Source organism: Sapajus apella, unplaced genomic scaffold (genome assembly GCF_009761245.1).
Source record: "Sapajus apella isolate SASKATOON/1434 unplaced genomic scaffold, GSC_monkey_1.0 scaffold198, whole genome shotgun sequence".
In the NCBI taxonomy this organism is placed as follows: domain Eukaryota; kingdom Metazoa; phylum Chordata; class Mammalia; order Primates; family Cebidae; genus Sapajus; species Sapajus apella.
The window spans coordinates 457,988-485,238 of record NW_022437138.1 but is presented as its reverse complement, the minus strand read 5'-3'; the positions used below and the strand labels follow the sequence as shown (position 1 = coordinate 485,238).

General features: G+C 55.6%; 1 protein-coding gene across 1 annotated transcript in view; it reads left to right on the top strand.

Annotated features, from left to right (window-relative positions):
• Window positions 1-25,955, top strand: part of GNB1L (G protein subunit beta 1 like) — a 69,112-nt gene extending 43,157 nt beyond the window's left edge. Inside the window, exons 4-7 of the mRNA XM_032269740.1 lie at window positions 2,070-2,232; window positions 7,607-7,705; window positions 11,755-11,970; window positions 25,405-25,955. Coding sequence (XP_032125631.1) covers window positions 2,070-2,232; window positions 7,607-7,705; window positions 11,755-11,970; window positions 25,405-25,656 — 730 coding nt within the window. The 3' untranslated portion in view covers window positions 25,657-25,955. The remainder of the gene's footprint in view (window positions 1-2,069; window positions 2,233-7,606; window positions 7,706-11,754; window positions 11,971-25,404) is intronic.
• The last annotated feature ends 1,296 nt before the right edge of the window (window positions 25,956-27,251 follow it).

Sequence of the window (27,251 nt, the reverse complement as noted above, 5' to 3'; positions counted from 1 at the left end):
CGTGGAGATTTACTTCATTCTTTGGGCTAAAATCTAATACCACCATGATTTATTTGATTTCTCAGATTGTTCCAGCCTCAGAGCCCATGTCCTTCTGCTATGTCCAATCCTTTTTTATTTTTATTTAATTTTTTGAGACAGAGTGTCCTCTGTTGCCCGGGCTGGAGTGCAGTGGTGTAATCTCGGCTCACTGCAGCTTCCACCTCCCAGGCTCAAGCAATCCTCCCACCTCAGCCTCCTGAGTAGCTGGGACTACAGGCCTGTACCACCATGCCCAGCCAATTTTTGTGTCTTTTGTAGAAACGGGATTCTCACCACGTTGCCCTGCCCATTATGGAACTCCTGGGCTTAAGCAGTCCTCCTACTTTGGCCTCCCAAAGTGCTGGGATTATAGGTGTGAGCCACCGCACCCAGTCTGTATTTTATTTTTATTTTTTTATCGAGACAGAGTCTTGCTTTGTTGCCCAGGCTGGAGTGCAATGGCACAATCTTGGCTCATCATAACCTCTGCTTCCCAGGTTCAAATAATTCTCATGCCTCAGCCTCCCGAGTAGCTGGGATTACAGGCACACACCGTGATACCCAGCTAAATTTTTTGTTTTTAGTAGAGATGGGATTTCACCATGTTGGCCAGGCTGGTCTCGACCTTCTGACCTCAGGAGTCCGGCCTCAGCCTCCCACACTGCTGAGATACAGGAGCGAGCCACTGTGCCCCGCCTTATTTTATTTTTGAAGCATTTCTCAGTGCCTGGCACTGCAGGATGCTTGAGACTCATCTTGGTTTTCCTCCCCTCTGCCCTAGACTCAGCCATTTCTCCAGAACCCTGGTTCCTGTTTTTGAACCGGATGTGTAAGAAACCAAGACCTGGGGTTAGGTGTGTTCATTGCTTCTCAGCAGACGGCGCTGGGAGATGCCTGGGTGCACACTCACCTGTGCTTACACACCCATCTGTACTCATTTCTGTCTGTGCATCTGACCAGACACACGTCGTTTATACTGACTATATGATTCTTCTTCTTTTTTTTTTTTTGAGACGGAGTCTTGCTCTGTCACCAGACTAGAGTGCAGTGGTGCAATCTCAGATCACTGCAGGCCAGGCGTGGTGGCTCACACCTGTAATCCAAGCACTTTGGAGGCCAAGGCAGGCGGATCACCTGAGGTCGGGAGTTCAAGATCAGATCACTGCAAACTCCACCTCCCAGATTCGAGAGATTCTCCTGCCTCAGCCTCCTGAGTAGCTGAGTAGCTGGGACTATCGGCATGCGCCACCACGCCCAGCTAATTTTGTTGTATTTTTTAGTAGAGACAGGGTTTTCACCACGTTGGCCAGGATGGTCTCAATCTCCTGACCTCATGGTCCGCCCACTTCGGCCTCCCAAAGCACTGGAATTATAGGCGTGAGCCACTGTGCCTGGCTGACTTTACGATTCTAATTAGACTCCTCAGTCCGTCTCTCCTCTGTGCCTCTTTGTCACATCTCCCTGTGGGGAGAGCCCGGGCCCATGAGCCACCACTGATTTCCTCATCTGTTCTACCTGGCGTATGCGTACAGAGGATTCAGAACCAACCTGCACCCCTCTGAGAAACTAATGCACCCACTGGAGCACGGTTTCTGCAGTTATTTTTGCCTTTAACTTCATAAGCATCTAGTCAAAAGACTACCCAACACACCTCAGGTTGGCTCCCCTCTGTTCTCCCCCTTGTCAGTCTGTAGTCCCTCCTGGGGTCTTGGCACTGGGTGTTTGCCGGTTTTAGGGTATACATGGTGAAGTTTGCTCTCTGTGCTGCACTGCAGAGTTGCGGTCCCCCACCCCAGGGCCATGCTGGGCAACCGTCAGTCCACAGCCTTGGTCCACTGCGTGTCCTGGCCTTGGGCACTTTGGTGCTGACTCATGTGTCAGTGCCAGGGTGGTGAGGCCCTTCCCCAGCTGAGGCTCCCGACCTGATGGTCCAAGCTCACGGCACCTGCTCTCTAGAAACATGGCCTTGCCTTCCTTCCACCACAGGGGCTGTGGGAGCTGACGCTTGTCAAGGGGAGTCTCAGTCCTCTTTCCTCTTTGTTTGGCAGTCAGGGCCGGGACCTGAAGCTGTGCCTGTGGGACCTGGCGGAGGGCAGGAATGCTGTCGTGGACTCCGTGTGCTTGGAGAGTGTGGGCTTCTGCCGGAGCAGCATCCTGGTCCAAGGCCAGCCACGCTGGATGCTTGCTGTGCCAGGGAAGGGCAGCGACGAGGTGAGAGCCAGCCCGCCTGAGGCCCCACGTTCTCCAAACAGCTGTGCTCATCCTCTGGACATGGTTAGGAGGCACCTGCGCCCACCCACAGGACCCCATGGAGTGCCCACCTGACAGCAGCTTCAGCAGCCTGGGCCAATGCACAGCTGGCTAGGGCTGGGCCTGTCCCCTTGGGGTGGCCCTGCTGATGAGCTGTCCTCCTAGGGCAGTGGGAAAATCAGGAGGGGTTCCGGGGACGGTGTTTTGGAGGCCTGGGCACCCAGCACGGTTCTGCACATAGAGGAGAGTGGCATGGGAGGGCCAAGCATGAAGGCCCAAGGCCGGCAGGAATGGCAGGGGAGAGACTGCTCAGGTCCTGGGGACCTCAGGCCCAAGTGGGAGGAAGCTCTGGGGCAGCGGGCAGGAGGCAGTGGGAGAGAGACCAAGGCCCTGGTGAAGTCGGGGGCCTGGGGAGAGCTGAGCCAGGGCAGCAGGGAGGATGATGTCTCAGGGCACAGAACCAGGGCTGGGATGGGGTGAGTGCGGGCACAGGGTGGTGATCACAGTCCCCAGGGGAAGGGTGAGCTAGGGAACCCAGGGGATGGAGATGGAAGCCACTGTTAGGTGGAGCTTAGGCCAGAATGATCAGAGGTGTTGGTAACACAGGACTGGCCCACCTGGACAGTGGTGTCCACATCCCCAGGGGCACAGGAGGCGGAGTCTGCTAAGGGAGGGGTGCCCAAGATGTACGGGGAGGGCGACATAGTGGAGGAGGGCGTGGCTGGAGGCTCAGCTCTCAGGGGAGCTAAAGGAAAACCAGAGAAGAGCCCATGAGTGACAACTGTCCCGCCTGGTCGGAGGTGGGGCATGGTGGTCGGAGGTGGGGCATGGTGGTCAGAGGCGGGGCATGGTGGTCGGAGGCCGGGCATGGTGGTCAGAGGCGGGGCATGGGGAACACGTACCGTGGAGTGGGGGGCGCACACATGTGGGGGCTACTGTCCTTGCCGACTGCCAAGTCCTCCCCATTCCCTGTGCCCTGGGAGCCCTTGGGGCTGGCACTGGGCAGGGCAGCCCCCACGCACAGTTGGGCTTGGCCTCTGCCCAAGGAGAGTCGTTCTGTCTTCAGGCAGATCCAGCACATAAATAATGAGATAGGAACAGGAGTTTATTTGTTCATTGCACTGAAATCACCAATTAGGAGCTACATACACTTTTCTTGCCAATCTGCCAAAAACCTGTTACAAGTTGTATTTATGAGAGAAAGAGGGGTATGCTTCCTGCCCGGGGACCCACAGTCTGCAGACCCACAGGAATGCGGCGGGAGTTTAGTCAGCTCTTCCCTTGGCTCGCTGTCCTCCAGGCGCTGGTCTCAGCCACCCCCAGGCCGCCTGTGCTGCCCCCGGCCACACGTCCCCTGTGCTCAAGGCTGTCTAACCCTCCCCCTGGCTTTCAGCTCTCCCCGTGGGGCAGCGTCTGTCTTTTCCGGGGGCAGCCTGTCTAGGGACCTCGCACATCCTGGGAGAACGATTGCTTTCCTCATTCCCACCTGGAATCTGTCAGACTGGGTGGGAGACAGCCTCGCTGGCCTGCATCCAGACAACGCCCAGGGAGCCGCCCTCCCACCCCATTCGGCCGGCTGGGTGGCCACACTTGCCCAAACCTAACATTTTTCCTTCTGGAAACAAAAGTTGCAGTCAGGTGCCAGGCAGAAAGCTCATGGTGATTGTAGCAGGCTCCAAGGACAGGCGCAGGCAGGGGCGGCCCCAAGATGAAGACCCAGGCCAGGTGGACGTGGGGTGTACCCCTGGTGCTCAGGCCCAGGGCTCACCACTCCCCGGCACCCAGGATGTGGTTCAAGACGCCGCCACTCCCGCTCCCTCCTGCAGTGCCCATCGTGGGGCATCAGGGCTCCCTGGGTTCTGCCCTCACTGTGCCCCCCCATCTTATGCCCCTCCCCTCACTGGACTGCTCGAGTCCTTTGCCCTTGATGCCCCCTCACTGTCCCCAGAGGGGTCTTCTTAAGCCCAAATTGAGATAGACCCTCCCTGGCTGGGGACTGTGTATGGTCCTGTAGGCTGTGTAGCCAGCGCCTGCCTCCACCGCAACCCTCCCCACCCGACAGGAGCACAGGTGTGCTCAGGGCGGCTCCTCCTGTCCCTGGCTTAAGTCCCCCACCTCCTTGCCCCCTTAACCGCTGGAACTAGCCCATCCTCCTGATATAGCGACAAGAGGAACAGATCTTATTTTAAGAAATCTGGCACAGAGGCATGCAAAAAGCAGGAAATCATAGTTCCAGCTACTCAGGAGGCCGAGGCGGGAGGAACCCAGGAGTTTGAGATAAGCCTGGGCAACACAGCGAGACCCCATCTCTAAAAAGTTAGCTGGGCACGGTGGCCACACAGCTGTAGTCCCAGCTATTGGGGAGGCTCAGGTGGGAGGGTTACTTGAGCCCACGAGTTCAAGGCTTCATTGAGCCGTAATGGTACCAGCCTGGGTGACAGAGTGAGACTCTGACTTTAAAACAAAACAAAACATCTCAATTTCATGTGGGGAAAACAGGTGGTGAAATGGGAAAAGTTCACTGATCCCCCTCACAGGGCATGTGATGGGGAGTGGCTCGATGCTTCAGTGCCCTGCTGCTCAGACCTCTAGGGGAGCATACAGACAGGCAGGCCGTAGGGCTCCGACCCCACAGCAGTGTCTGGGGGTGGATGTTTACAGCTGAAGCCCCAGTGGGCGTGTGTTATAGGGTGCGTTTTTATTTTAGCTGTCCGTAGGTGGCTTGTGTTAGTCAGCTCAATTAGACCCTTGCCTTGTCTCAAGGACAGAGGGCTTTTGGTATCCTGGGTTCTTGCCTTGGTGTACCAGAAGAATCGGATCACATATGGGCTTGGAGAATGAGTGCAAGGTTTTATTGAGTGGAAGTAGCTCTCAGCAGATGGGGGAGCCAGCAGGGAGGTGGTTTTCCCCTGGAGTCGGGCTGCTTGGTGGCCCGGGCTCTCCTGTGACTGCCCGGCCAAACGCCACCTACTTCCGCTAGTCGGCAGCCTGTGGCATGCCGCCTGTCCGTGTGCTCTTCCTTTCAATGTCCTTTCAACGTCCATCCACTTGTGTCGCCTGCTAGGGTCTTGGAGTTTTGGTAGGCACAGGATGGGGGCGTGGCAGGCCAGGGTGGTCTTGGGAAATGCAGCATTTGGGCGTGAATGCAGGAGCGCCCGTCCTCACCTAGGTCTGTGGGCACAGGCCCCGGCGGTGGAGCCCTTGCAAGGGGACTTCCCTTCCCAGCACTTCCCTGCCCCTCTCCCATATCATTTGGAAATGTGGGGAGTGAGCCACAGTGTGATCCACACCCTCCTGAACCCTCTGCACAGCCTGGACGTGGCTGCCACAGACCCTTCCTGAAAACAGCAAAGGGACAATGGTGGCGACGCCCGAAAACAGCTTGCTGCTGCTCCCTTAACTGGGATTGCGGAGGGGGCACATAGGTCATAGCTCCGGTAGCACCTGCAGGCCGCCCCAGTGCCTGTAGCTCTTCATGCTGTGGCCACCCTGATCCCAAGAGGAGAAACGCTGTCCCGGAGTTGCTGTTACTTGCAGAAGACAAAGAATGGCTAAGCCCGCCCTGCTTCTCCTGGGCTCTTCTCCACGTTCTTCTGTGCCAGGCTCAGAGGTGCCTTGGCTTGGTTTTCGGATGTCCTTGTTCCTGTATTTCCGTGTTGCTAGAGCTTCTCCTTGGGCCATTTTTCCATAAGGAATCCTTGGTGTCCACTCCTGCTTACCATTTTGGCCATCTTTGGAGTTCAGGCTTGACCACCTTCCCCAGAGCTCGCCGTCACTGAGCCTCATGGTTCCTGACTGTGACCACCTCTCCCGTGACTGAGTTCTTTTCTGCCCCCTTCATTGTGTTGCTCTGTTTGTTCCCCAGGGGCCTCTTCTGTCAGATGCTTGGCTCGCCCTGAGGCCTCTGTTTTCTGGGCTTGATGGGCAGGAGCCTCTTTGTGTGTGCAGGTGGGTCTGTGTTACCCATGCATGTGTGTGTGTATGTGTGTGTGTGTGTGTGTGTGCATTTGTGTGGGTCCTTGATCTGTGAGCCATCCTGGTGCTGAGTGGGGCAGAAGTCCTGCTGTCAGAGGCTGAGCTGCTCTGGGGGACCCTGGCGAGAGCAGCCTGCCCAGGAAACGCCATGGTCCTGGCACATGTACTGGAGGTGGGCACCTCAGCAGGACTCTCTAGCTGGGAGGACCAGGCTGTGGGCCCAGCTCTCTGGCCTGCCCGGAGGTGACCTCAGCACAGCCCCAGCTGTGGCAGATCTGGGATTCAGACTTGGGGTCCCAGGCCTGTACTGTGTGGGATAGTGAGGGCAGCAAGCTTCTCACCCACACAGGCACAGGTCTCTAAGACATGGTCACCCTGTCTTGCTCAGGAGAATAGAGGGGCCAGAGGCCACTGGACCAGCTGGTATGAGTTCTGCCTACTCAGAGCCCCCAGCCTCTGGGCCTCGGACTCCTTGTGTGTAAACTGGGTGATGCCCCAGGTATGCCAGGCTCTGTCCAAGGTGGCTGTGCACTGATGTTATTGCCATGTTACCAGTAGCTCATTCCAAGTTGTTCCTATGTAAAACCTGCACCAGGAAGGAGAAGCAGGCAGAGCAGAGAGAATCGGTGGGCTCTGTCTGGGGCCGGTGAGCTGCTCTCGCCCGCACCTAGGGAAGTTCAGGGCTGGCTGAGCCTCCCCAGTTCCCACAGCGAGGGCAGAGGGTGCAGGCGGACCTGGCTTCCAGCAGAACCACCTGGCAGAATCTGGTGCTTGTGGCCTTGGCCATCCCCTGGCCTGGCTGTTCAGGAGATGGGTGACCAGCGAGCCAGCAGCCCGCAAGCCAGCCTGGCATATCTCCCAGCCCAGGTAGGAGGCCCTGGCCTGTGTTCAGGGGACCCAGAGTACAGCCTCAATGCACGGGCACACAGTGTGCTGGGGGACCCAGGTTTCCAGGAGCTGACCTCGGAGGATGCACATCACATTCATTTCTCAAGTGGGGGTGCTCCTGGGTGAGTCTTAGAACCATGGCTGTGCTGAGATCACTCATAGTGGTTCATATGTAAAGGAGAGAGAATTGATGGGCTGTGTCGGGCCAGTAAGCCGGACTCCTGCTCTGCCTGCACGGTCATGTTGGGAGAAGCTGGGGCAGCTACCGGGCAGTGACCTGAGAACGGTACGAGCATATTGCAAGGACCTGTGCAGCCTAATTAGGAGCCTGTGCTCCCAGGTGCCCACGGGGGGCGGGGGGAGCAGACAGAAACTCGAGGCAGCCCTCGCTAATCGCCTTAAGAGTCTCTTGTTTGTATAGTGCAGACTCGACTTGGCGTCGGCCCAAATCAACTTGTTTTCTTACTGTCAGGTCCAGATTCTGGAGATGCCATCCAAGACGTCAGTGTGCACCCTGAAGCCGGAGGCAGATGCCAAGCTGGGCATGCCCATGTGCCTGCGGCTGTGGCAGGTAAGGCCCCACGTGCACCAGCCACACCCTGCTGGCCACGCCCATGGCCATGAGTCATGCCCCATTCAGGAACTGATTTATCGTCAAGCAGCTTGGGCAACCTCCCCCCACCCCCACCCCCGCCAGGGAACACGTGCAGCCACCTCAGCGTCCCCACGGCCCTCTGCTTCCTGCTGCCGCAAGGGGCCTATCACTGCCCCAGGAGAGACCTGGCTTCAGCCAGCAGCAGTGGCAGCAGGTGCTCGTCATTTGCAGGCTCCGGTGGGCTCACCCGCAGCTGGTGGTGCCCTCCAACACGAGGTGAGGAGGGGACAGTGGGGTCTGCCAGCACCTCAGTACTTGGTCCCTGCTGAGGGTAGGGCGGGCCAGGCTGACTAACGGCAGCAAGCCTGCACAGCCCCTGCTTCGCTTGGGATTAATTTTTGTTACTTCTTTGCCTCTTAGAGGCAGGAGTGGACTTAACACCATGACATTCCCTGCAGCCGCACGTGGAATTTCAAGGTCCACGAATACTTCCTTCCTTCTCAGCTGTTCTTTGTGGTTAGACAGGGTCGGGAGGCCTCAGCCCGGGTCCAGTTTGGGGTTGCTGGGGAGGGACTCAGCTGCCTCCATGGAGCCGACCGCCACTCACCTCCTCACGGGAGCCCCACTGGACCAGCTGTCCTTGGGGCTGCTCATATCCGGAGCAGCAGAGCAAGTGGTCCTGTGTGTTCACTTGCAAAGAGCCCCTTAGCCCTGAGCTGCCCCGGAAGCCCATAGTAGGGGTCATTGGCAGCACTCTTCCCAGGGCCCTAGGCCATGCCGGGTACCCTCCTGTTCTGTTTGGTTCTGAGACCCGCCCCAGGCTGCGCCTTTACCGGGAGGTGCCTCTGGCTCGCTGCCTTTGACTTCCTCACGAGAGTGAGACTGGACAGGCCTGTGCAGTTTGTGGACATCTGCGTGCCCCGCAAGACCCATCAGGACGGGCATCTCCAGACATTTCTCTCCCTCCACATGACGCCCCTTATTGCAGTCAGCTTCCCCCTGTAGTTTCTTGACTGAAAAGTTTCAGCTTGGAATTTGGGGTCTCCTGTGGGCTGATCCTGTGGTGCTGCTTCGGTGGCTGTGGCTTTTTGGGGAGAAGCCCTCGGCGGGAGGGGTGGTGGCTTCCTCAAGGCCCACCTGAGATGATGAAACCCTTGGCGCCAGCAGGTTCACAGCTGGGCCACAGGGACTGCAGCGGAGCCTGGGTGTCAGCCTCCCTGTGCCTAGACAAGTCTCCTCCAAGGGCTTGACGGGGTCTGCTGGGAGGAAAAATGCCCCCCAAGGCTGCAACCCCACAGGCAGTGGGCAGGGTTTCCAGGTCCTGGGGGAGGGTGTCCGAGGCTGCACCGCTCCGGTTCCGCCCCCCTGGGAAACATGGGTCATTGCACAATCATGTAAAATTCCAACGGAAAAATGCACAGAAAGGGATGTACAAACTTGTTAAGGTAATTAATGTAGTTGACACAGGACAAATCGCATTTCTGTTGGTGATGGAGATCCAGCGTGAAGCATTCCGCTAAGGAAAGCTGATGTTAACGCCACACGTTCCCTTTTCCATCCCCAAGCCTGAGGGGTGGGTTGTAATTTATCAGTCTGATTGTGGCACAGTGGCCTGACTTGCTATTTTTTTTTTTTTTTTTCTGAAACACTGAGGGTTTTCTTTTTAGTTTGGTTTTTTTGGCAATCAGATTTTTAATTTTTTTAATTTTTAATCTTTAATTTGGTATATTCTTATTTTGCTCCTTAAAACAGCTGACCTGCAACATAAGAATAATTGTTATTAATATATAAAAGGTCAGGGCCTACGTCAAGCCTGAGGCAGTCACTGGCACAGCCCTCAGAGCAAGGGCCCATCCAGCCAGCCCTGCCTGAGCTGCAGAATGGTACATTGAAGGCTTCCCGCGGCCCCCAACCTGCTGTGTCCCTCTGGGGCTGCCAGTCAATGGGAGGGGTACAGAGTGAGGCCTGGCCTCCAGGCCTCATCTGTGGGCAGGGAGGGGGCAGTGAAGAGCAGATCTGGGGGACTTCAGACCCTCTCTGTGCAGAGGTCGGTCAGCACCAAGGCTATGGGCACCAAAGTGCCCCAGCCACAAGAGAACTGCCCAGCCTGTGGTGTCTGTCACTGGGGGCATAGCAGGGGCTGGCAACCACAGGGCAAGCCCCTCCAGGCCAGGCTGGCTTCTGCTCTGGCCACCCTGTGGCACCATGACAGACAGGTCAGTCTCACACACAGTCCCTGCATTGGCCGTGGCATCTGAACTCAGAGGTGGTGGCTTCACACAGGCGCGACACTCTGAGACTGCCGGAAGGATGTCAGTGACGGGATCAGCCCCAGGGGGTCTCAGCTCCAGCAGTGGAGGAGGGTGCTGGGGAGGAGGGTGTCGTAGGCTGGAAACAGGCGCCGCAGAGCACTGCCTGAGGGGAGCGGGTCCAAGGAGGAGAGTCTCTGGAGTCAGCCTCTGGGGCTGGCCTGCATTCCTGGTTGGGATGCAGACTGTTCCCAGCTGCCCTTGCCTGGCCCTCACCCACTATGAGTCCAGACACACCGCCCACCACAGGGAGGGAGCCAGGGAGCCAGGACTGCCTAGGAGGAGCTGCGGTGCAGAGGGCGTGGCACGTGGCACCACGTCCGGGAGGAAAATACTGTGGGTCGTTGCACACCTCGTTTCCCAGCAGGTGATCTGAAAGGTGCCAACATGGAGCTCCTCCCAGGAATGAAACAGCACATGCAGCAGCATGGCCGGGGCTTCTGCAGGGACGGGCAGGGCACTGAGTACAGTGGCAAGCCTGGGGCAGCTCTGCCTCCCAGGGACAATGTGGGCTCTGGCAGTGGGGGATGACTTGGAACAAGGCCTGGGAGGAGGTGCCCTGGGAGGAGGCCCACTGACCGCCACGCCTCCTCCCAGGAGTCTCACTCTTTTCAGCTTCATCTGTGTGAACTCTTATCAGAACCCAGTGGTTTTACAAGCCTTTTTCAGGGACGTGTGCGAGGACCACTGGACCAGCTCTGGCCTCGGGTTCACATGCCCACATCCTGCAGGGCACAGTGAGTGTCCTTCCGTTCCCAGCATGGCCATTCCCTCCAGGTCAGGGCAGTTGGCCTCGGGCTCCGGGCCTGGCTCCCCCAGTTCGCTTCACCAGCCTTCTGATGCAGAGAGCCCTGGTCCTTGTGCTGTTTGAGGACTCAGTATCCTCTTGTCAGGCACAGGCCCTGGTGCCTTCTGGCTCCCCCAGGTCTCCTTGCTCAGCCATGCCAGGTTTCTCTGGGCTGTCATTCTCGGTGCCGGGGACTGATGGCTGTGTCCCCAGAGTGATGCGGAATCTTAAAGCGTTCCCCTCCTGTAATTATTTCAGAGGCTTAACAAACGAGGCGTCTGCCCAGGGCTGGGAGCCCTCTGACCTGCGCCCTCATTCATCATGAGAGCTCGGGCGGCTTGCGCCTGGCTTCAGGGGCGGGGGGCTTTGGCAGCCACATTGACAAAGCACAGAGAGTTCATTTTTCATGGAGATGGAGCTCGCGGTTTCTTCTGGCTGGCGGCTCTAGGCAGGTGACCAGCCAGTCCCAGTGACCAGTGGCCACGTCTTAGGGTCGGGGAAAGGAGGCAGGAGGACGGGTCCCTGTGCATGGGAGAGGTGGAAAAGGTTGGCCCCACTGACAGTGGCTGGTGGATGCCCAGTGTCACCCCTTTGGGCAGGACCCCAGGGTGGTCACATGCAGGTTGCAGGGCTGGTGAGAAGTGGCACAGCAGTGGGGGGCCTTGGGCTTGGCTCTGTGCCCTCTGCCCCCATGTCCTCAGGATGCCCTAAGGGCAGCTGTGCCAGTCCCATGCTGACGGCATCAGTCATCCAGGGGCTGTGAGGGAGGGCACTGGCGGTGCAGAGCTTCTGAGCTGTGGCAGCCATGTAGACTTGGGAAACAGCCCCAGCCAGCGGGAGAGGCAGCAGATCTTCAGAGCCCCTTCTCCCCTAAAACTAACTGGAGTCAGGGTTCTTCCAGGAGCTGACTGCTCTGCTGTTCCCCGCAGGCAGACTGCAGCCCCCGCCCACTCCTTCTGGTCGGCTACGAGGATGGATCGGTGGCCCTGTGGGATGTCTCTGAGCAGAAGGTGTGCAGCCGCATTGCCTGCCACGAGGAGCCCGTCATGGACCTTGACTTTGACTCCCAGAAGGCCAAGGGCATCTCAGGCTCTGCTGGGAAGGCGCTGGCTGTCTGGAGCCTGGACGGGCAGCAGGCCCTGCAGGTCAGTGCGCCAGGCCCTGGGCCTCATTTATCCTGCTCTGCACTAACAGTCTGATAGGCTGAAACAATATTTAGGCATGAAGAGGAGTTGTTGCAGATCCCTGGCTAATTAATCACTAGGAGGCGGGTGCAGGGGAGCTGTCCATGGCTGGCGCAGGAAGAAGGGGGCGTGGGCGCTGGCAGCCCGTTCACATGGTTTGGGTTTCACCTAGACCTCGGGTTCACGCAGTCACATCTTGTCCATCTAGAGAAAGGCACGCAGAGTACAGGAATACTCAAACCCCTTTATGAAAACTCAGAGGAATTTGGTCAGTAAGGAACTGATTAATCAAAAAAAAAAAAACCCAAAAACCAGTGTGCAAAACTTCGAGGAGCTGCGGCCCCCACCCGCCGTGGTGGTCTGGAGTTGGCCCGAGGGAGGCCATTGCTCACGGGCAGCGGGAAAGCTCAGCAGGAAAGCAGGGAGGCCTCAGGGCTGCCTGGCAGTTGCTGAAGATCTTCCCACAGTGTCTCTTGGGCTCTCTTGGCTGGCATGGCTCAGGGGGCACCATGGTGTCCTCGTCTGGGTCTGTGGCTCCAGGGCTCAGTGCAGGGTGGACTGGCATACACACGTGGCCCTGTTTGGGATGAGAGGGATTGGGTCAGGCTGGTGGGGGCAGGGGAGCCTCCTGTCCAGGTCTTGCTCTGGTGCAGGTCTCGGGGCTGCAGAGACCACGGGGGATGAGGTACTGGGTGTGGCCTGGGTACATCCTGGCTTCTGGGGGGTTGACAAGGAGCCCCCATTCACCAGAAGTCTTGGAAGCCCGAGACTTACCCACAACTAGCGCCTGGTCTGATTGCCAGTCTAGTGGGTGAAGGGCCTCTAGGAGGAGCTGTGTGTCCCGTGGGGTGGCTACTGCAGTTCCCAGCCTCACCAAGGACAGGGCTCGGGGCTGCCCTTCCCTGTGGGGCTGTGGTCCAAGCTGTCTCTACAATGGGAGGCCACAGGGAGGACATCCATCGGGCCCCCTCGGCAGGACAGCCCTGCCAGCAGCCCCGTGGGGCAGGGAGGGCTCACCTTGGGTCCATCAGGCCCACCCCTGAGTGGGCACCACCAGCGTCTTTGAGGCACATGGTAGGGCTGCAGAATGATGAGCCCTGGTGAGACCAGGATATGAGCGGCCCCAGTGCCCTGTGGGCATGACCAGGCCTGTGCAGACACATGGCGGACTTGCAGGAGAGCTGTGTCCATCCATCGTCCATCCATCAGCTGTCCTGCTCATGCCTCCCCAGGAGAAAGGGTCTCCCAAGGCCTAGTGGGCTGGGTGTGTGTGGGTATGAGTCATCATCATGCCCATTCTTAGCAGCTACAGGCTGAGCTCCTCTGGGCGCTGGGAGGCTGAGCTCTGGGCGCTGGGTCTGCATGTCTGGAAGGTGCATCTCCCTCACACTCCCTCCCTACTCCTCAAGCCTGGCAGGGACCCTGCAGGGCTGCCCCCCCCCCCGGGGTCCGGTGTTCACTTGGCACTGGCTTGCCCCTTACCAGCCTGACAGCAAAGGGCTGAAGACCCAAGCAGCTTCCCTGAGAGCCCCCGGAGGGCTCTTCCCTGCAGTCCCCATCCCGGACTCTCTGCGCCAGGACCCCAGGAAGGGGCCCTCCTGCCGTAGTGGCCCAGATCTGCCTGGTGCGTCCTGGAGTGTTTGGGAAGCAGCTGCTGGAGCTTAAGACTGTAATTCATGGGTCACATTCCAGTCCAGAGATGAACTTGACTGGATTGATGAATTGAAGAGTTAAAGCAAAAGGGGGACCAGGTATTAATGAATTGAAAAGTGAGAGCGGAAGGGAGAACCAGGAACTGGATGTGGTTGATGTGGTGGCGTGGCTGTGGCGTGCTGGGCAGGGCGTTGGCCCATGGTGCACATGAAAGGAGAATCGCTTCCCCTGCTGAGCCGTTGTGTGGGCCAGGAGGAGGAGGCCTGGGAAGGGGACAGGCGACCCCAGGGGAGCTGGAGAGGCTGATGCACCACCCTCTGCCCAATGTCACGTCTAACGTCCACCCTAGCAGCCCTGGAGATTGCAGGTTCTGTAAAGCCAGGGTCTCAGGGAAAGCATCTGGGGTGCTTTCAGAGGTGAACTGCCTAAGAGCATTCTTACCGCCCAGGAGAAAGCAAGGTGACCGAAGGTCCTTGGCACCCACAGGTGTCCTCACCCATCGCCCCCACTGTGACTCCCTGGCTGAGAACCACGTGGACATGGCTGTGTGTCCCTCGTGTCCCCCTGCCGAAGCCTCTGATGAGCCCAGATCAGTCTCCCCCCGGCGGGAGCTGGGAGCGGAGACGCGGATGAGGTTCCCGGAGCAGAGCGTTGGTAATCAGAACCAGATGGTGGCCTGGCCATGCCGCGCATTCCTGGCACCTGAGGTCATGTGCTACGAGAGCCACTGGTGGCCAGAGATCCTTCCTGGAAGGCCCAGGTCCAGGCTGGGGCTTGGCCAGGGGCCACGGTGGTGATGAGGAGGCTGCCCACGTCAGGATGCCACCTGAGCCTGCCTTGCTGAGGTGGCTTTCCTGCAAGCCGTCACAATTAGAGCCTGTATTGTCATAAGATACAGGTGGTACGCAGGCCCTCGCCTCCCTCCCACATTTGGGATAGCGCCCACAGCCTTGAAGCGGGGACTGATTTACAGCCAGCCGTATTTTTAGGCCTTTAAGTAATAATGAGGCTTCCCCACCCCAGGCAGCCCTGGCCTGGGAAGTGGACCAACTATGGCTCTCCCATGAGACATAGCCAGGTGTCCAAGCTGCACTCCCATCTGCACAGCAGTGGTGGCTGCTGCCCCCGTCTGCCAGAGGCTTCCCTTGAGAGGAGCAGCAGCAGAGCCGCCGGGCAGCCAGGAGGGAGGCTGAAGGGGCCCCGGGCTAGCTCCCCATGTATGGCATCAGGAGGAAAGGCTTGTGCAGGGCACGGGCACAGTTCCACCCGCCATCAGGAGCACAGTAGTGCAGGCCCCTGGCTGCTGTCACCAGGCCCAGGACCGGTCCTCCTCTTCTTCAGGAGCACAGGGCTGGAGCAGGCCCTAGTCTTTCTCCAGGAAGCCCCACCAGGCTTCCCGCATTGCCCTCATTTCCTGCGGAGCCCGGTCCTCACGCCTGGTTGTCTTTACCTCCGTGCTGTCCCCGCTGTCTGAGAATGGCTGAGCTGGGCGTAGGGTCACTCCTGTCCCTACGGGCAGTGGCCAGCAGGCTGGTGGGTAGGCACAGCCAGGCTGCGGGGCGGGAGCTAGACAGGAGAAGCTGGGCACTCAGCCCCACACAGGTGAAGACACTGCACCCACCTTCTGCCTGTGAAGACCCCTGTTCGGGCTCTCTATGGAAACCTTCCCACGTGCCTGTGGCTCTAGGCGCTCAGCAGCTCTTTTCTCCCTGGGAAGGACCTGCTGGCAAATTCCTATCAAGAGGGCCCGGAGCAGGCCCCAGTGGCTTCCAGGGAGGCCCATGGTGTGTGGCTGTGCGTCCCCTCTCTACCACTGACTCAGGGCAGAGGTCACAGGAGAGAAATGGGTGGCAGTGATAAGGGTGTCACGTCAGCCTCCTGTTCTTCCCAGCTGCCATTCCCTCCATGGGCCATGGTGTTCTGGTTCCTGAGAGCTGGGGAGGGGCTCCTGGGTCTGCAGGCACAGGTGTCCCCACACGCATGACATGTGCATCCCAGCATCCCCCAAGGCCCTGTGCAGTGGGTGCTGGCCTTGATGGCCCCTCGGCCAGGTCACAGGGAGCCAAGTGGGGACGCAGGAGCTGGTGTGGAGGGAGAGAAGGCAGCCCGAGGCTGGGTGCTCTGCACACTGAGGCCAGCCTGGGCTTGTGGTCACCAACCAATGGCTGTGTATTGTGCTGCAGCACGTTCAGCTGCTTGTGTGCACAGGCAGGGCACCCCCGAGACCCCCAGAGCCAAGGTCTGCCAGGCGAGAGAGGTAGAGGACAGGCAGAGCATCTGGGACGTGCTGGGGCAGTGCTGGTCGCAGCAGAGGGGGTCAGGGCTGCAGGCCTTGGTAAGTCCATGAACCAGGGGCCCTGGGCCCTGGAGAGGCCCTTGGAAGGGCAGGAGGATGGGCTGGTAGGGGTTGGCTTTGAGCGACAAGTTGGTGTTGAGGTAGGAGGGCAAGGTGGCTGAGAGGGCATGGCAAGTGCCAACCTCAGTGGCCAGGAGCCTAGAGCAGCCTGGGGGGTGCAGGCAGTGGCTCCTGGGCCTGGGTCAGGGCTGCGCTGGCTGTGGGTTGTCTGGTGGCATCTCCTCACCAGGCAAGGCTCCTCCTGCCCCTCCTGGGGAAAGAATCTGGGTCTTGAATGGGTGCCCGATGTCACCAGATGCTCTCACTGCGTCTCTCTGACTCGCAGGTTTTCTTCTCGAGTCTGTTCATTGCCTTGTTGGCATTTTCTTAAACCTTAGAAGAGCTAAAATCCTCAGTCTGTCCCTGGGTCTCAGGGAAAAGTCCTGAAATCACGCACTGCGTGACATGTGCTCCTCTCACTCTGCTGGGCTGGGCCGCAACTGCCCAGGGCCACAGACTTACCTGGGCATCCCTCTCCCGCTGCCCGCCTAGTGACAGGAGCCCCAGACTTGGGGGGTTGGTGGGGAGCATCCCCTCTTCTCCCGGTGGATGGACATGTTTGGGCGGTGGAGGTGAGGGGTCGTGGGTGACTGTAGGTTGGTCTTCACCTGCACCATTACTCAGGCAGTTATTTTTTCTGCCTGAGTCGTTTTCTTTGTGGACTAATTTAAGTTTCTTGATTTGGGGAATTTTTCTAGGAATTTGTCTATGGGCATACAAATCCTCAAGGTTATATTCCTAGTGACCTTTTTTGGACCGCTTGTGATGATTGTTTAAATTTCTGCCACATTCAAAGCTCTGTCCCTGCTTTATTTATTCATCAGTCTTGTCTGTGTTCGTCCTTGAGCATTTCTGTCTTCCTGTTCATCGTTTCTGGCCTTGCCATGCTCTCCTCCGACCCATGTCCCCTGGGTTACATCCGCTGCCCTGCCTGGGTCAGGCACACAGCCCATCAGCCCTCAGCCTTCCCTCACCCGCCCCGCAGGAGCCCGTTTCCACAGGTGACTGTCCAGCCGGGATCCCTGGTGCAAGAGGACATCGTCTTCCTCCCCTCACTTCCAGGCAGAACCCGTTTTTTTAATTATTTTTTTCATGTTTCTTGTTTGACACAAAGATCCTGTTTTTATTTGTCCTCTGGCTGCTGAGCTAATTAGAATGGTTTTACGGTTCTGAATGTTTGATTTCTTCTCCCAGTTATTTTTTAGTTTTTCAGTTTCTAACTTAATTACATTGTGGTCTGGGAACAAGGTCTGAATGATATCAGTTCTTTGAAATGCGGGGGCCATCCAGTTTTCATAAGTGCTGCACATGTACCGGCGAGGCGGTGCTGGTCGTCAGACGCCCTGCCGCACACGTGAGCGCCAGGTCCGCATGTCCGCTGATTCCTAGGCCTTTAAGTCATTCTGCAGGTGACCAGGGTCCCCAGCAGGCACGGAGAGAGGCCTGTCCTGTTCCCTTTTGCGGGGGCCTATTTTTGCGTTATGCACTTTGAAGCTGGCCTTGGAACATGCCAGTTTAAAATGGTAATTTCCTGGTGAATGGCTTTTTCATTCCCTCTCATTATCTCTAGAAAGGACTTTTGCCCAAAAGCCTATTTTTCCAACTATTAATATGGCTCAGGCCAGGTTTCTTTTGGTCACTGCTTCCCTTTATAGCCTTTATATTTTAATCATTTTACCTCTAAGCTTCCTGGCCCTCCAGGTGTGGACACATTTCTTACGGAGCCAGTTCTCACATCGGTGATTACATTTCGTGTGTAAGTGTTGCCCTGGGCGTTCTTACATCTCAGGCCCTCCTTCGGAAGCCGAGATGCCCATCCTTTAGGGATTCCTTGGTGGCTGTGCCGGTGGCCTCTGAGTGCACAGACCTGGATGCTGAGTGGCCGTTCTTTGAGTGGCAGCAGCTGCCAGGCCACAGGTCTCGGTCCTGCCACTTCCTTGTGCTGCTGAGAATTCAGCTCCCAGCCTGGCCACCTTCCATGTGGCTCAGTCCCGTAAGCTCTGACTTGCTGTGTCTTCATTTTAATTCAGCTCAGAATGTTGTGATTTCTTCTTTGATCCATAGCTGCCTTGTGGGTGTGTCATTTAATTTCCAAATATTGGTCGATTTTGTAGATACATCTTTAATCTAGCTTAATTCTGTTATCAGTGAATGCACGCAGTGCAATTTCAGTGTTCAGAAATTTATGGAGGCTTGTTTTTGGCCCAGCACATGGCGTGTCTCGCAGAGTGCACCACATGGACTTGAAAGGAGCGTGTGTTCCGCAGTTGTGGGGTGGAGCCTTCCGTCATCCTGACCTAGGTCAGTGGACGTGGTTCCAGTCTTCAATATCCTCACCGATTTTTTGGTCTCTTTTTTTTTTTTTTTTTTTTTTAATAGTTACTCACAGAAGGCTCTTAAAATCTTTAACTGTGATTGCAATCGGGCCTGTTTCTTTGTCTCTGCCTGTTTCGCTTCATGAGCTTTGAAGCTCTGGGGCTGGGTGCGTGAGTGCGGGGATAGCCGCGTCGTCCCGGTGCAGGGCGCTCTTCTCATCGCGAGGTGTCCCTGCTCTCTTCTAATGCTCTGTCTTTTGTTTTTGTTTTTGTTTTTGTTTTTGTTTTTTTTTTTTTTTTTAGACGGAGTTTCGCTCTTGTTACCCAGGCTGGAGTGCAATTGCGCGATCTCGGCTCACCGCAACCTCCGCCTCCTGGGTTCAGGCAATTCTCCTGCCTCAGCCTCCTGAGTAGATGGGATTACAGGCACGCGCCACCATGCCCAGCTAATGTTTTTGTATTTTTAGTAGAGACGGGGTTTCACCATGTTGACCAGGATGGTCTCGATCTCTTGACCTCGTGATCCACCCGCCTCGGCCTCCCAAAGTGCTGGGATTACAGGCTTGAGCCACCGCGCCCGGCCATCTAATGCTCTGTCTTGACGTCAGCTGTCTGATGCTACACAGGGGCATCGACGTTCTTAGGTCCGCCCTTTGTGTTTTACTCCTTGCTTTTACTTTCAACTTGTCCTGACCTCTTGATATTGAAAAAGCATCTTCGGCAGACAGTTGTGTCTTGCTTTGTATGTTTTCTGACAGTCTCTGCCTTTTAATCGGCTTATTTGGTCTGTTTGCATTCACTGTAATGACTGGCCTGTCTGAGATGAAGTCTAACATCGCTACCTGTGTTCCACTTGTCACTTGCATTTTTGCCCACTTTTCCTCCTTCCCTACCTTCTTTTGTGGTAATCAAATATTTACTTTTTAGTGTTCTGTTTTGTCTCCTCTCTTGGCTTCCTAGCTAGACCTCTTGCCGCTTCTGTTCCTGAGTGGCTGCACTCCAGGAACGTGTACCTTCTCCAGGTCTCCTCAGAGTCAGCGCTGTTCATGTCCCGCCTCACAGGCAGGATGACCGCGTGCTGGGGCAATCCCTTCTACCCATACGTTTAGTCTTCTGCGACTGACCTGCTTGGCATCTACACATATTAGAAACTGCAGCTTGCAATATTAGTTTTCCTTTTCTTTGGGGCAAGGTCTTGCTCTGTCACCCAGGCTGGGGTGCAGTGGTACAATCACAGCTCACTGCACCCTCAGACTCCCGTCTCCGCCTCCGAGTAGCTGGGACTACAGGTACGTACCACCATGCCTGGCTAATATTTTGTAGAAATAGGGTCTCACTATGTTGCCCAGGCTGGCCTTGAACTCCCAAATTCAAGCAATCCCAAGTGCTGGGATTACAGGAATGAGCCACTGCATCTGGTCAGTTTTCCTTTAAATCATCAGTGTTTTGTTGTTGTTGTTGTTGTTGTTTTTAACTTATAAGAAATTAAAAGCATAGCATTTTGTATTTACTCACCCTGTAGACCCAAGTATCTTCTTACATTTTTTGTAGTGCAAATCTGCTGGCAAAAAAGATTCTCTAGCTTTTGTTTATTTAAAAAAATGTCTTGGCCAGGCGCAGTGGCTCACGCCTGTAATCCCAGCATTTTGAGAAGCCGAGGTGGGCGGATCACAAGGTCAAGAGATCGAGACCATCCTGGCCAACGTGGTGAAACCCCATTCTCTATTAAAAATACAAAATTTAGCCAGGCATGGAGGCATGTGCCTGTAGTTCCAGCTACTTAGGAGGCTGAGTCAGGAGAATCGCTTGAACCCGGGAGATGGAGGTTGCAATGAACGAAGATCGTACCACTGCACTCCAGCTTGGCGACAAAGCAAGACTCTATCTCAAAAAAAAAATGTCTTTATCATCCTCCTTTTTAAAGAATCCTGGCTATGGAATTTAGGAATGATCGTTTTATTTTTCTTCATGCCCTGTGAAGATGTTTTTCCGTTGTTTCTGGCGAAAACTCATGATGTCCTATCATTCCCATGCATGTAATGTGTCTTGCTTCATGGCTCCTTTCAAGATTTTCTTTTTAACCTGTGGCTTTCAGTAGTTTGACTATTATGTGCCTTGATAGATATTATTATCTTATCCTGATTGGTTTCTGCTGAGCTTTTCATCTGTATATTCGTGTTTCTCATTAAAATTGGGAACTATCCAGCCACTGTTTTTTCTTGAACATTTTCACTTTCTCCTCCTTCTGAGGCTTCTGTGATTTACACAGTTTGATAGCATCCGTGGCTCCCTGAGGCTCTGTTTGTTTTGGTTCAGTCATTTTTCTCTCTCCTCTTCAGATTGGGCAACGTCTGTTGATCTGTCTTCTAGTTCACTGACTTTAAAAACAAATTTTTAAAAAAATTTTTAGATTAAGCCTATTCTATAAATTTTTCATTTCAGTATTGGGCTTTCCAGTTCTCTATTTCCTATTATGATTCTTTTATATAATTTCCATTTCTCTGCTAATAGTTCCTATTTCCTCACTCAAGACAATTGTTTTGGTAATTATTTGAATACTTTTTCCTTTCATTTTTCTGAATACATTTAAGTACTTTCTTTAAAGTCTTTATATGTTCAACATCTCTGCCATTTTGGGTCAATTTCTATTGACTGCTTTTTCCCTTGACTATGGGTCATATATTCCTGCTTCTTAGCATGTCTAGTAATTTGCTGTTTGTGTGCCAGACATGGTAAATGATACATGCTGAATCTCTGGGTTCTGTTATTTTGCTCTGAAGAGGATTTGCCTTCATTCCGGCGTGCAGTTCAGTTACCGACTGTTCACCTTGAAATTGTGCAGGCTTGGCTTTTGGCTTCATTAGGGCAGATCTATGGAACGTTCATTCCCAGGCTTGTTAAGTGGGATGCAACTCAACTTCTAGACTCTGCCTCTCTTGCAGACCTTGTCAGGACTTGGTTTCTAGTTTTGTTCTGATAGATCTAGGGTAGGCCATACTCTAAGGCAGAATCCTATTCCTGAGGTGATGTCATTGTCATTCTGGCAGCTCAGCTGGTCTCAGGCTGTCACACAGTCTTTGTACTCAGGCTCACCGGCCCTCTGACACTGTTGACCTCTCGTACTTGTTCTGTTTAACCCTGCAGCTCTGGTAAGCCCTGTGGAGTCCACTGTGAGCATGTGCAGTCCAGCCCTCACACAAGACTCATGGGGACCCCTCACACCACCTTCCGCTCCCTCCGTTCCTTCGCCTTGCCCCACGGATTTCAGACCTCTGGCTGCTGCACATTCTGACCTCTGCCTCCTCGGCTTAATGTGACCACTATGTTCTGCCTGGACTTCATGCCCAAGGCATTGTCCCCAGGCAGAGAGCTGTGGGGGCATTTGGGAGGCGGATCCCACCAGCTGCCCTTCTCTGCCTGGTGTTTCCTGCCTGTAAACAGTTGCCTTGTGTATTTTGTCCACTTTTTATGGTTGTTTGCAGCAAGAGGACTAGTCTGGTACCAGTTACTCTATTACAGCCATTTTCCCTGTTTTTCTTGCTTTATGGATGATCTATCAGTTTATTTGCTAAGCAGATATTTATAGTTATTTTTGGGGGTGGGGGACACAAGATCTTGCTCTGTCACCCAGGCTGGAGTGTGGTGGTGTGATCATAGCCCGCTGCAGCCTCAAACTCCTGGGCTTGAGCAATCCTTCCACCTCAGCCTCCCAAATGCACTACAAGTGCATACCAGCATGCCTGGCTAATTAAAAAAATTTTTTTGTAGAGACAGGATCTTTATATGTTGCCCAGGCTGGTCTTGAACTCCTGGGCTCAGGCAGTCCTCCTGCCTTGGCCTCCCAAAGTGCTGGGATTAGATAGCTCTTCGTTGGGAACTGTACTCTTTATTATTGTTAAGTATTTCATATAATCTTACCTAATGCTTTGGCCCTGAATGCAAATGTTCCTATTATTCAGATTACCCTGTTCTTCTTGTTTGCATTTTCCCAATATATCTTTTTCAAGAGTTCCTTTGGAATCTCCCTTATACATGGCTCAGATTTGGATTTCACTTTGAAATTCAGTCATGAAACTAAACTCAAATGATCCTCCAATCTCAGCCTCCCAAGTAGCTGGGACTACATGACCACGCCTGGCTAATTTTAATGTTTTTTAAAGACAGGGTCTCACTCTGTTGCCCAGGCTGGAGTGCAGTGGTGTGATCTTTGCTTCCTACAGCCTCAAGCTTCCAGCCTCAAGCAGTCCTCCTGTCTTAGCCTCCCAAGTAGCTGGGATTATAAGCGTGAGCCACCACACCCAGCCTGTTGAGTCTATTTATATCTTTTTTTAACTTTATTTATTTATTTATTTATTTATTTATTTTTTGAGACAGAGTCTAGCTCTGTTGCCAGGCACCAGGCTGGAGTGCAGTGGTGCGATCTCGGCTCACTGCAACCTCCACCTCCCGGGTTCGACCAATTCTCCTGCCTCAGCCTCCTGAGTAGCTGGGACTACAGGTGCGTGCCACCACGCCCAGCTAATTTTTGTATTTTTTAGTAGAGACGGGGTTTCACCATGTTGGCCAGGATGGTCTCAATCTCTTGACCTCGTGGTCCACCCGCCTTGACCTCCCAAAGTGCTGGGATTACAGGCATGAGCCACCGTGCCCGGCCTCTTCTTTTTACTTTAAACAGATATACAAGGGAAATACTAGGAAGCAAGGGTACCTGCAGTGAGGTGGGAGAGGAGAAGGAAATGATGCTATTTTTGTCTTTACTTACCGTGGGGCGTGGTCAGATAATCTCTCAGGGATGAGGCTGTTATATCTTTGGCCCCAAAGGACAAAAGCTGAGCGAAATCGGTGAACTTAACCACCAACCCATCTCCCTCAGTGCCCCCCCATATTTTCATTAGTTATATGACCGGTTCCATAGCCGTAATCCCCGTATTGTTTTAGAGCTAATCCTACAGGTAAGTGGATCCAGCCAGACCATTTGCTGTAGTCCTCCAGTTCTCTTACGAGACTGGAGTTAATCTTCCAGTCCTTCAAGAACAGCTTATGGCTGCAGGATTCTCTGAGTTCTTACATGTTCAGAAATGTTGGCCTGTTGCTTCTATAGTTGAGTGACAGTTTGGCTGGATATAAAATGCTTGGACCTTGCTTTCCTCCTCGGCCTTTGTGGGCGTCACTGGATCGTTCCTTGGTGCCATGTGGCTGTGGAGCATTCTGAGGACGGCCTAAACGGTGCCCTCGTCATCAACATGGTCTTTTTGTCTGGCCACCAAAAGGAGTTTTTTAGCTATGAAGTCCAATAATTTTACCAGAGCATATCTTTTTTTTCTTTTGAGACAGGGTCTTACCCTGTCACCCAGGCAGGAGTGCAGTGGTGGTGATCGCAGCTCACTGCAGCCTCCATCTCCTGGGTTCAGGTGATCCTCCCACCTCAACCTCCCAACCTACTGTAATCCCAAGTCGCTGGGATTACAGACACATGCCACCACCCCCAGCTAATTTAAAAAAAAAAAAAAAGTATTGTAGAGATGGAGGCCTTGCTGTTTTAGTCAGGCTAGTCTCAAACTCCTGGACTCAAGCAATCCTCCCGCCCCAGCCTCCCAAAGTGCTGGGATTGCAGGCACGAGCCACCGTGCCCATCCCATTCTGCTCACTCTCCATTATTCCTGCCCTTTGTGTCCCTCACTCTCCTGTTGGAGTCGTTCTGCTGCTGATTCTCCTTCATTGCTTTTAGTTTTTCTTCCACCTCTCCCCTGAGCTCTGCCAGGTCGGGTTTCCTCCTCTGCGTTCTGCTGCTTTGGGTTCTTGCTTTACAGAGGGGATGTAGGGCCAGAGCTTCATTCATTGCTTTCTTTTGTTAATTTCTGACAGCACTGCTTGCTGACAGTTTCCATTGGCTTCTGCCGAGTGCTGCCATTACTTTTCCTGTTTCTTCTTCCTTTTTCCTTGTGCTATCTTTGCAAAGATGTGTGATTCTCAGCTGAGGCAGCGTGGCCCCATCAGGAGGTCCTTAGAGAAAAGGGTGCTGATGGAAAGCTCGCAGTGCATGCGGCTGGTGTAGAAGGAAATGGCCCTTGTTTCTTGTCATCATGGTGGCAAAGTCCCTCTATCAGTCAGCGTTTGGGCACAGAGGTACCAAGCGCCCTGCAGCACAGGGGACAGCCTTGTGGAACCAAGAAGTGGCATGGCCACAGAGGCAGCGCTAATCCCCCACCCCCCAGCTCCCTGCTTGCCATGGGAGAAGGATGTCAGGGAGGGGTCAGGGCAGGAGGCTTCCTGCTCACCCAGCGCCGAGTGTGGGATGCTCGGCCCAGGAAGAGGCCAGCACCCTGATGGCCCTGTGCACATAGGACCTGCCTGTGTGGCTCCAGGTCTTGTGCAGTGCCCCACCCCCTCTCAGAACCCGGCCAGGGATGTTGCCCCCACCAGGCAAGGTACACTGTGTGGCTCCTGCCGCCTCCAGCGTGTCTCCCCCTCGTCCCCCTCATCCTGCCAGCCCCCCATTGGGTCTTGCTCTTGGCAGCACTTCCAGCCCTGCCGAGGCTGGGGGTTCACATACCTCGTGGCTTTGCTGAAGATGGAGTTTGTGCTTCTCATCCTCATCGGCTTTGGGGTGGTGATGAGGCTCTTCTGGGAGAAGTGCCAGTGTCTGCTGCTGTCAAGCCTGAAACGTGGCCTCTCACTAGGCGCTAAGGTGCAGTGTCTTCCCGGGGGTGAGGGGCCCCAGGACCCAGCCCCTCTGCAGTTTCTCCTGCAGCTGGGACCTCCCTGTCTCTCTGCTGCTCTCTGACTGGGGAGGAGTTGGTCAGAGCAGGTGTGGGAGCAGCAGGGCAGGGCCACAGACCACTGTGAGGGGAGGGCTGGAGTCCCCATCGTAGCCTGAGGAAGAGGGGAGGTCAGCTGGGCAGGAGCGTGTGGCCCTCACGCCCGGGGCCTGTGGACCTACGTCTCTCCTGGTTCCAGCTGCAGGTGGGCCGCCAGGGGCAGCGCTGCCACATAGGCCTAAGGAGCAGACTAACGCCCTCCCCACTCCCACAGGTGTGTGGAACTCACCAACTCACCAATCCTGGGATTGCCGAGGTGACGATCCGGCCGGACCGCAAGATCCTGGCCACTGCGGGCTGGGACCACCGTATCCGTGTGTTCCAGTGGAGGAAAATGCAGCCGCTGGCCGTGCTGGCCTTCCACAGTGCCGCCGTGCAGTGTGTGGCCTTCGCCGCCAATGGCTTGCTGGCCGCGGGCTCCAAGGATCAGCGCATCAGCCTCTGGTCACTCTACCCACATGCATGACTCACCTGCTCCCTTTCCAGGAGACACAGAGGGTGGGCTGTGAGGCGGGCATCAGGCCCCAGCCTCGACCTGAAACCTCAAGGGCCTCTGAGGACCAGCAAGTCATGGCCCAAGGACCATGGAGTCCCCACTGTCTTCATGGAGTTGGCATTTTTTTGTGTGGAGTGCGTCATTACAGGACGGTGACTCTGGGGGGCCAGCTAGTGCCCTGGGCATCTGAGGTCTGCAGGAGACGTTGGCTTGGGCCTGCTGTGTTGACAGCTGAGGGTATTTTATAATAAATTTCCATTGCCAAGTTGTTGGCTCAAGGCAGGAACTCCCTGAGGAGGCCCTGGTCCCCCACTTAGCATCAGTGCCCTCAGCCCCCACCAGGCAGGACGCTCAGCCCCACCCTCACCCGTGCTGTTGAATGTCGGGAGATGACAGACCCCAACCACAGCTGCCCGTCCACATGACCCCTCACCCCAAGGAGGCCAGGAGCTCCCAACACACAGGTTGAGGCCAGGATCAGGAAGTAACTGAACTCCCCAGAGAGTGAAGCAGAGAAAGGTGCCCGTGAGGGACAGCGAGGGGGGCTCGCAGCGCGCAGGGCCAGGCCAGGCATGGAATCCGGGAGGGCACGCCTGCCCAGAGAGGGTGCGGTGGGGAAGGCGGGCAGGGTGCGCCTCCAGGTGAGTGCTGGGCAGAAGGCACAAGGGCCAAGGCCACAGTCACAGCTGCGGCTGCACACAGGGCGCCCCGCAGGGCACAACACACAAGAACGGGCCTTAGCAGCCAGAGCCCCGCACTGCACTTGGCTGGGCCCGGCCTCGAAGGCGTGTCCTCCTAAAAGCGGGTGTTGATTGGGAAAGAGCCGAGACCCTGAATGTTGGAGTGGGGCCCACGGGCAGATCCAAAGAAGCCGGGACCACAAACGCCTGTGTCCGCCCTCATTGCTGGAAGAGATGCTCTACCTGAAGGCCTGGGGCAGCCTCCCTTGAGGCAGTTGCCCTGCAAGGCCCTGCCCATGCTCCTTGGGACCCCCTACCCAGGCTCCTAGTCTTACAGCTAGACTCGAGTCCAGTAAGCCCCCGCGGTGAGGTACAGAGGGTGACCCTGAGAGGGGCACCAGCCTCCTGCAGGACCACGTGGCGTTTCCAGGTTTCCAGGCAGAAATCTGGAGAACATGTGTGGGATGGATCGGAAGGGTGTGGGATCCAGGTGGTCGGAGCGTGGGTGGATCAGGGCAGTTCCTGAAACAGACCCGCCAAACAGAGGGCTGGGTTGGGCGCTGCAGCTTGGGGCCGGGAAGGTGCTGAGTTGGGGGTGGGGGGCTGGATTACAGCCTGAGGGTGCTGCACTGAGTGAAGTGGATGTGGCCAGCCGCTGTGGGGTTCCAAGGCCTGGGGATGGGGGTGTCGGTTTTGTCACTGAGACCTGCCCACTCCCACTGTGAGGAACATGGTTGCTAGGGGGCCTGGTGTCTTCAAGGAGTCCTGTGACCACTCTTCTCTTCAATCAGAGGTACCATGGGGAGCGCTCCACCAAACAGGAACGTCAGTGCTGGCCAGGAAAGTGGCCCCAGGCCCAAGCTTGGAGACTGCCCAGCTCAGGCA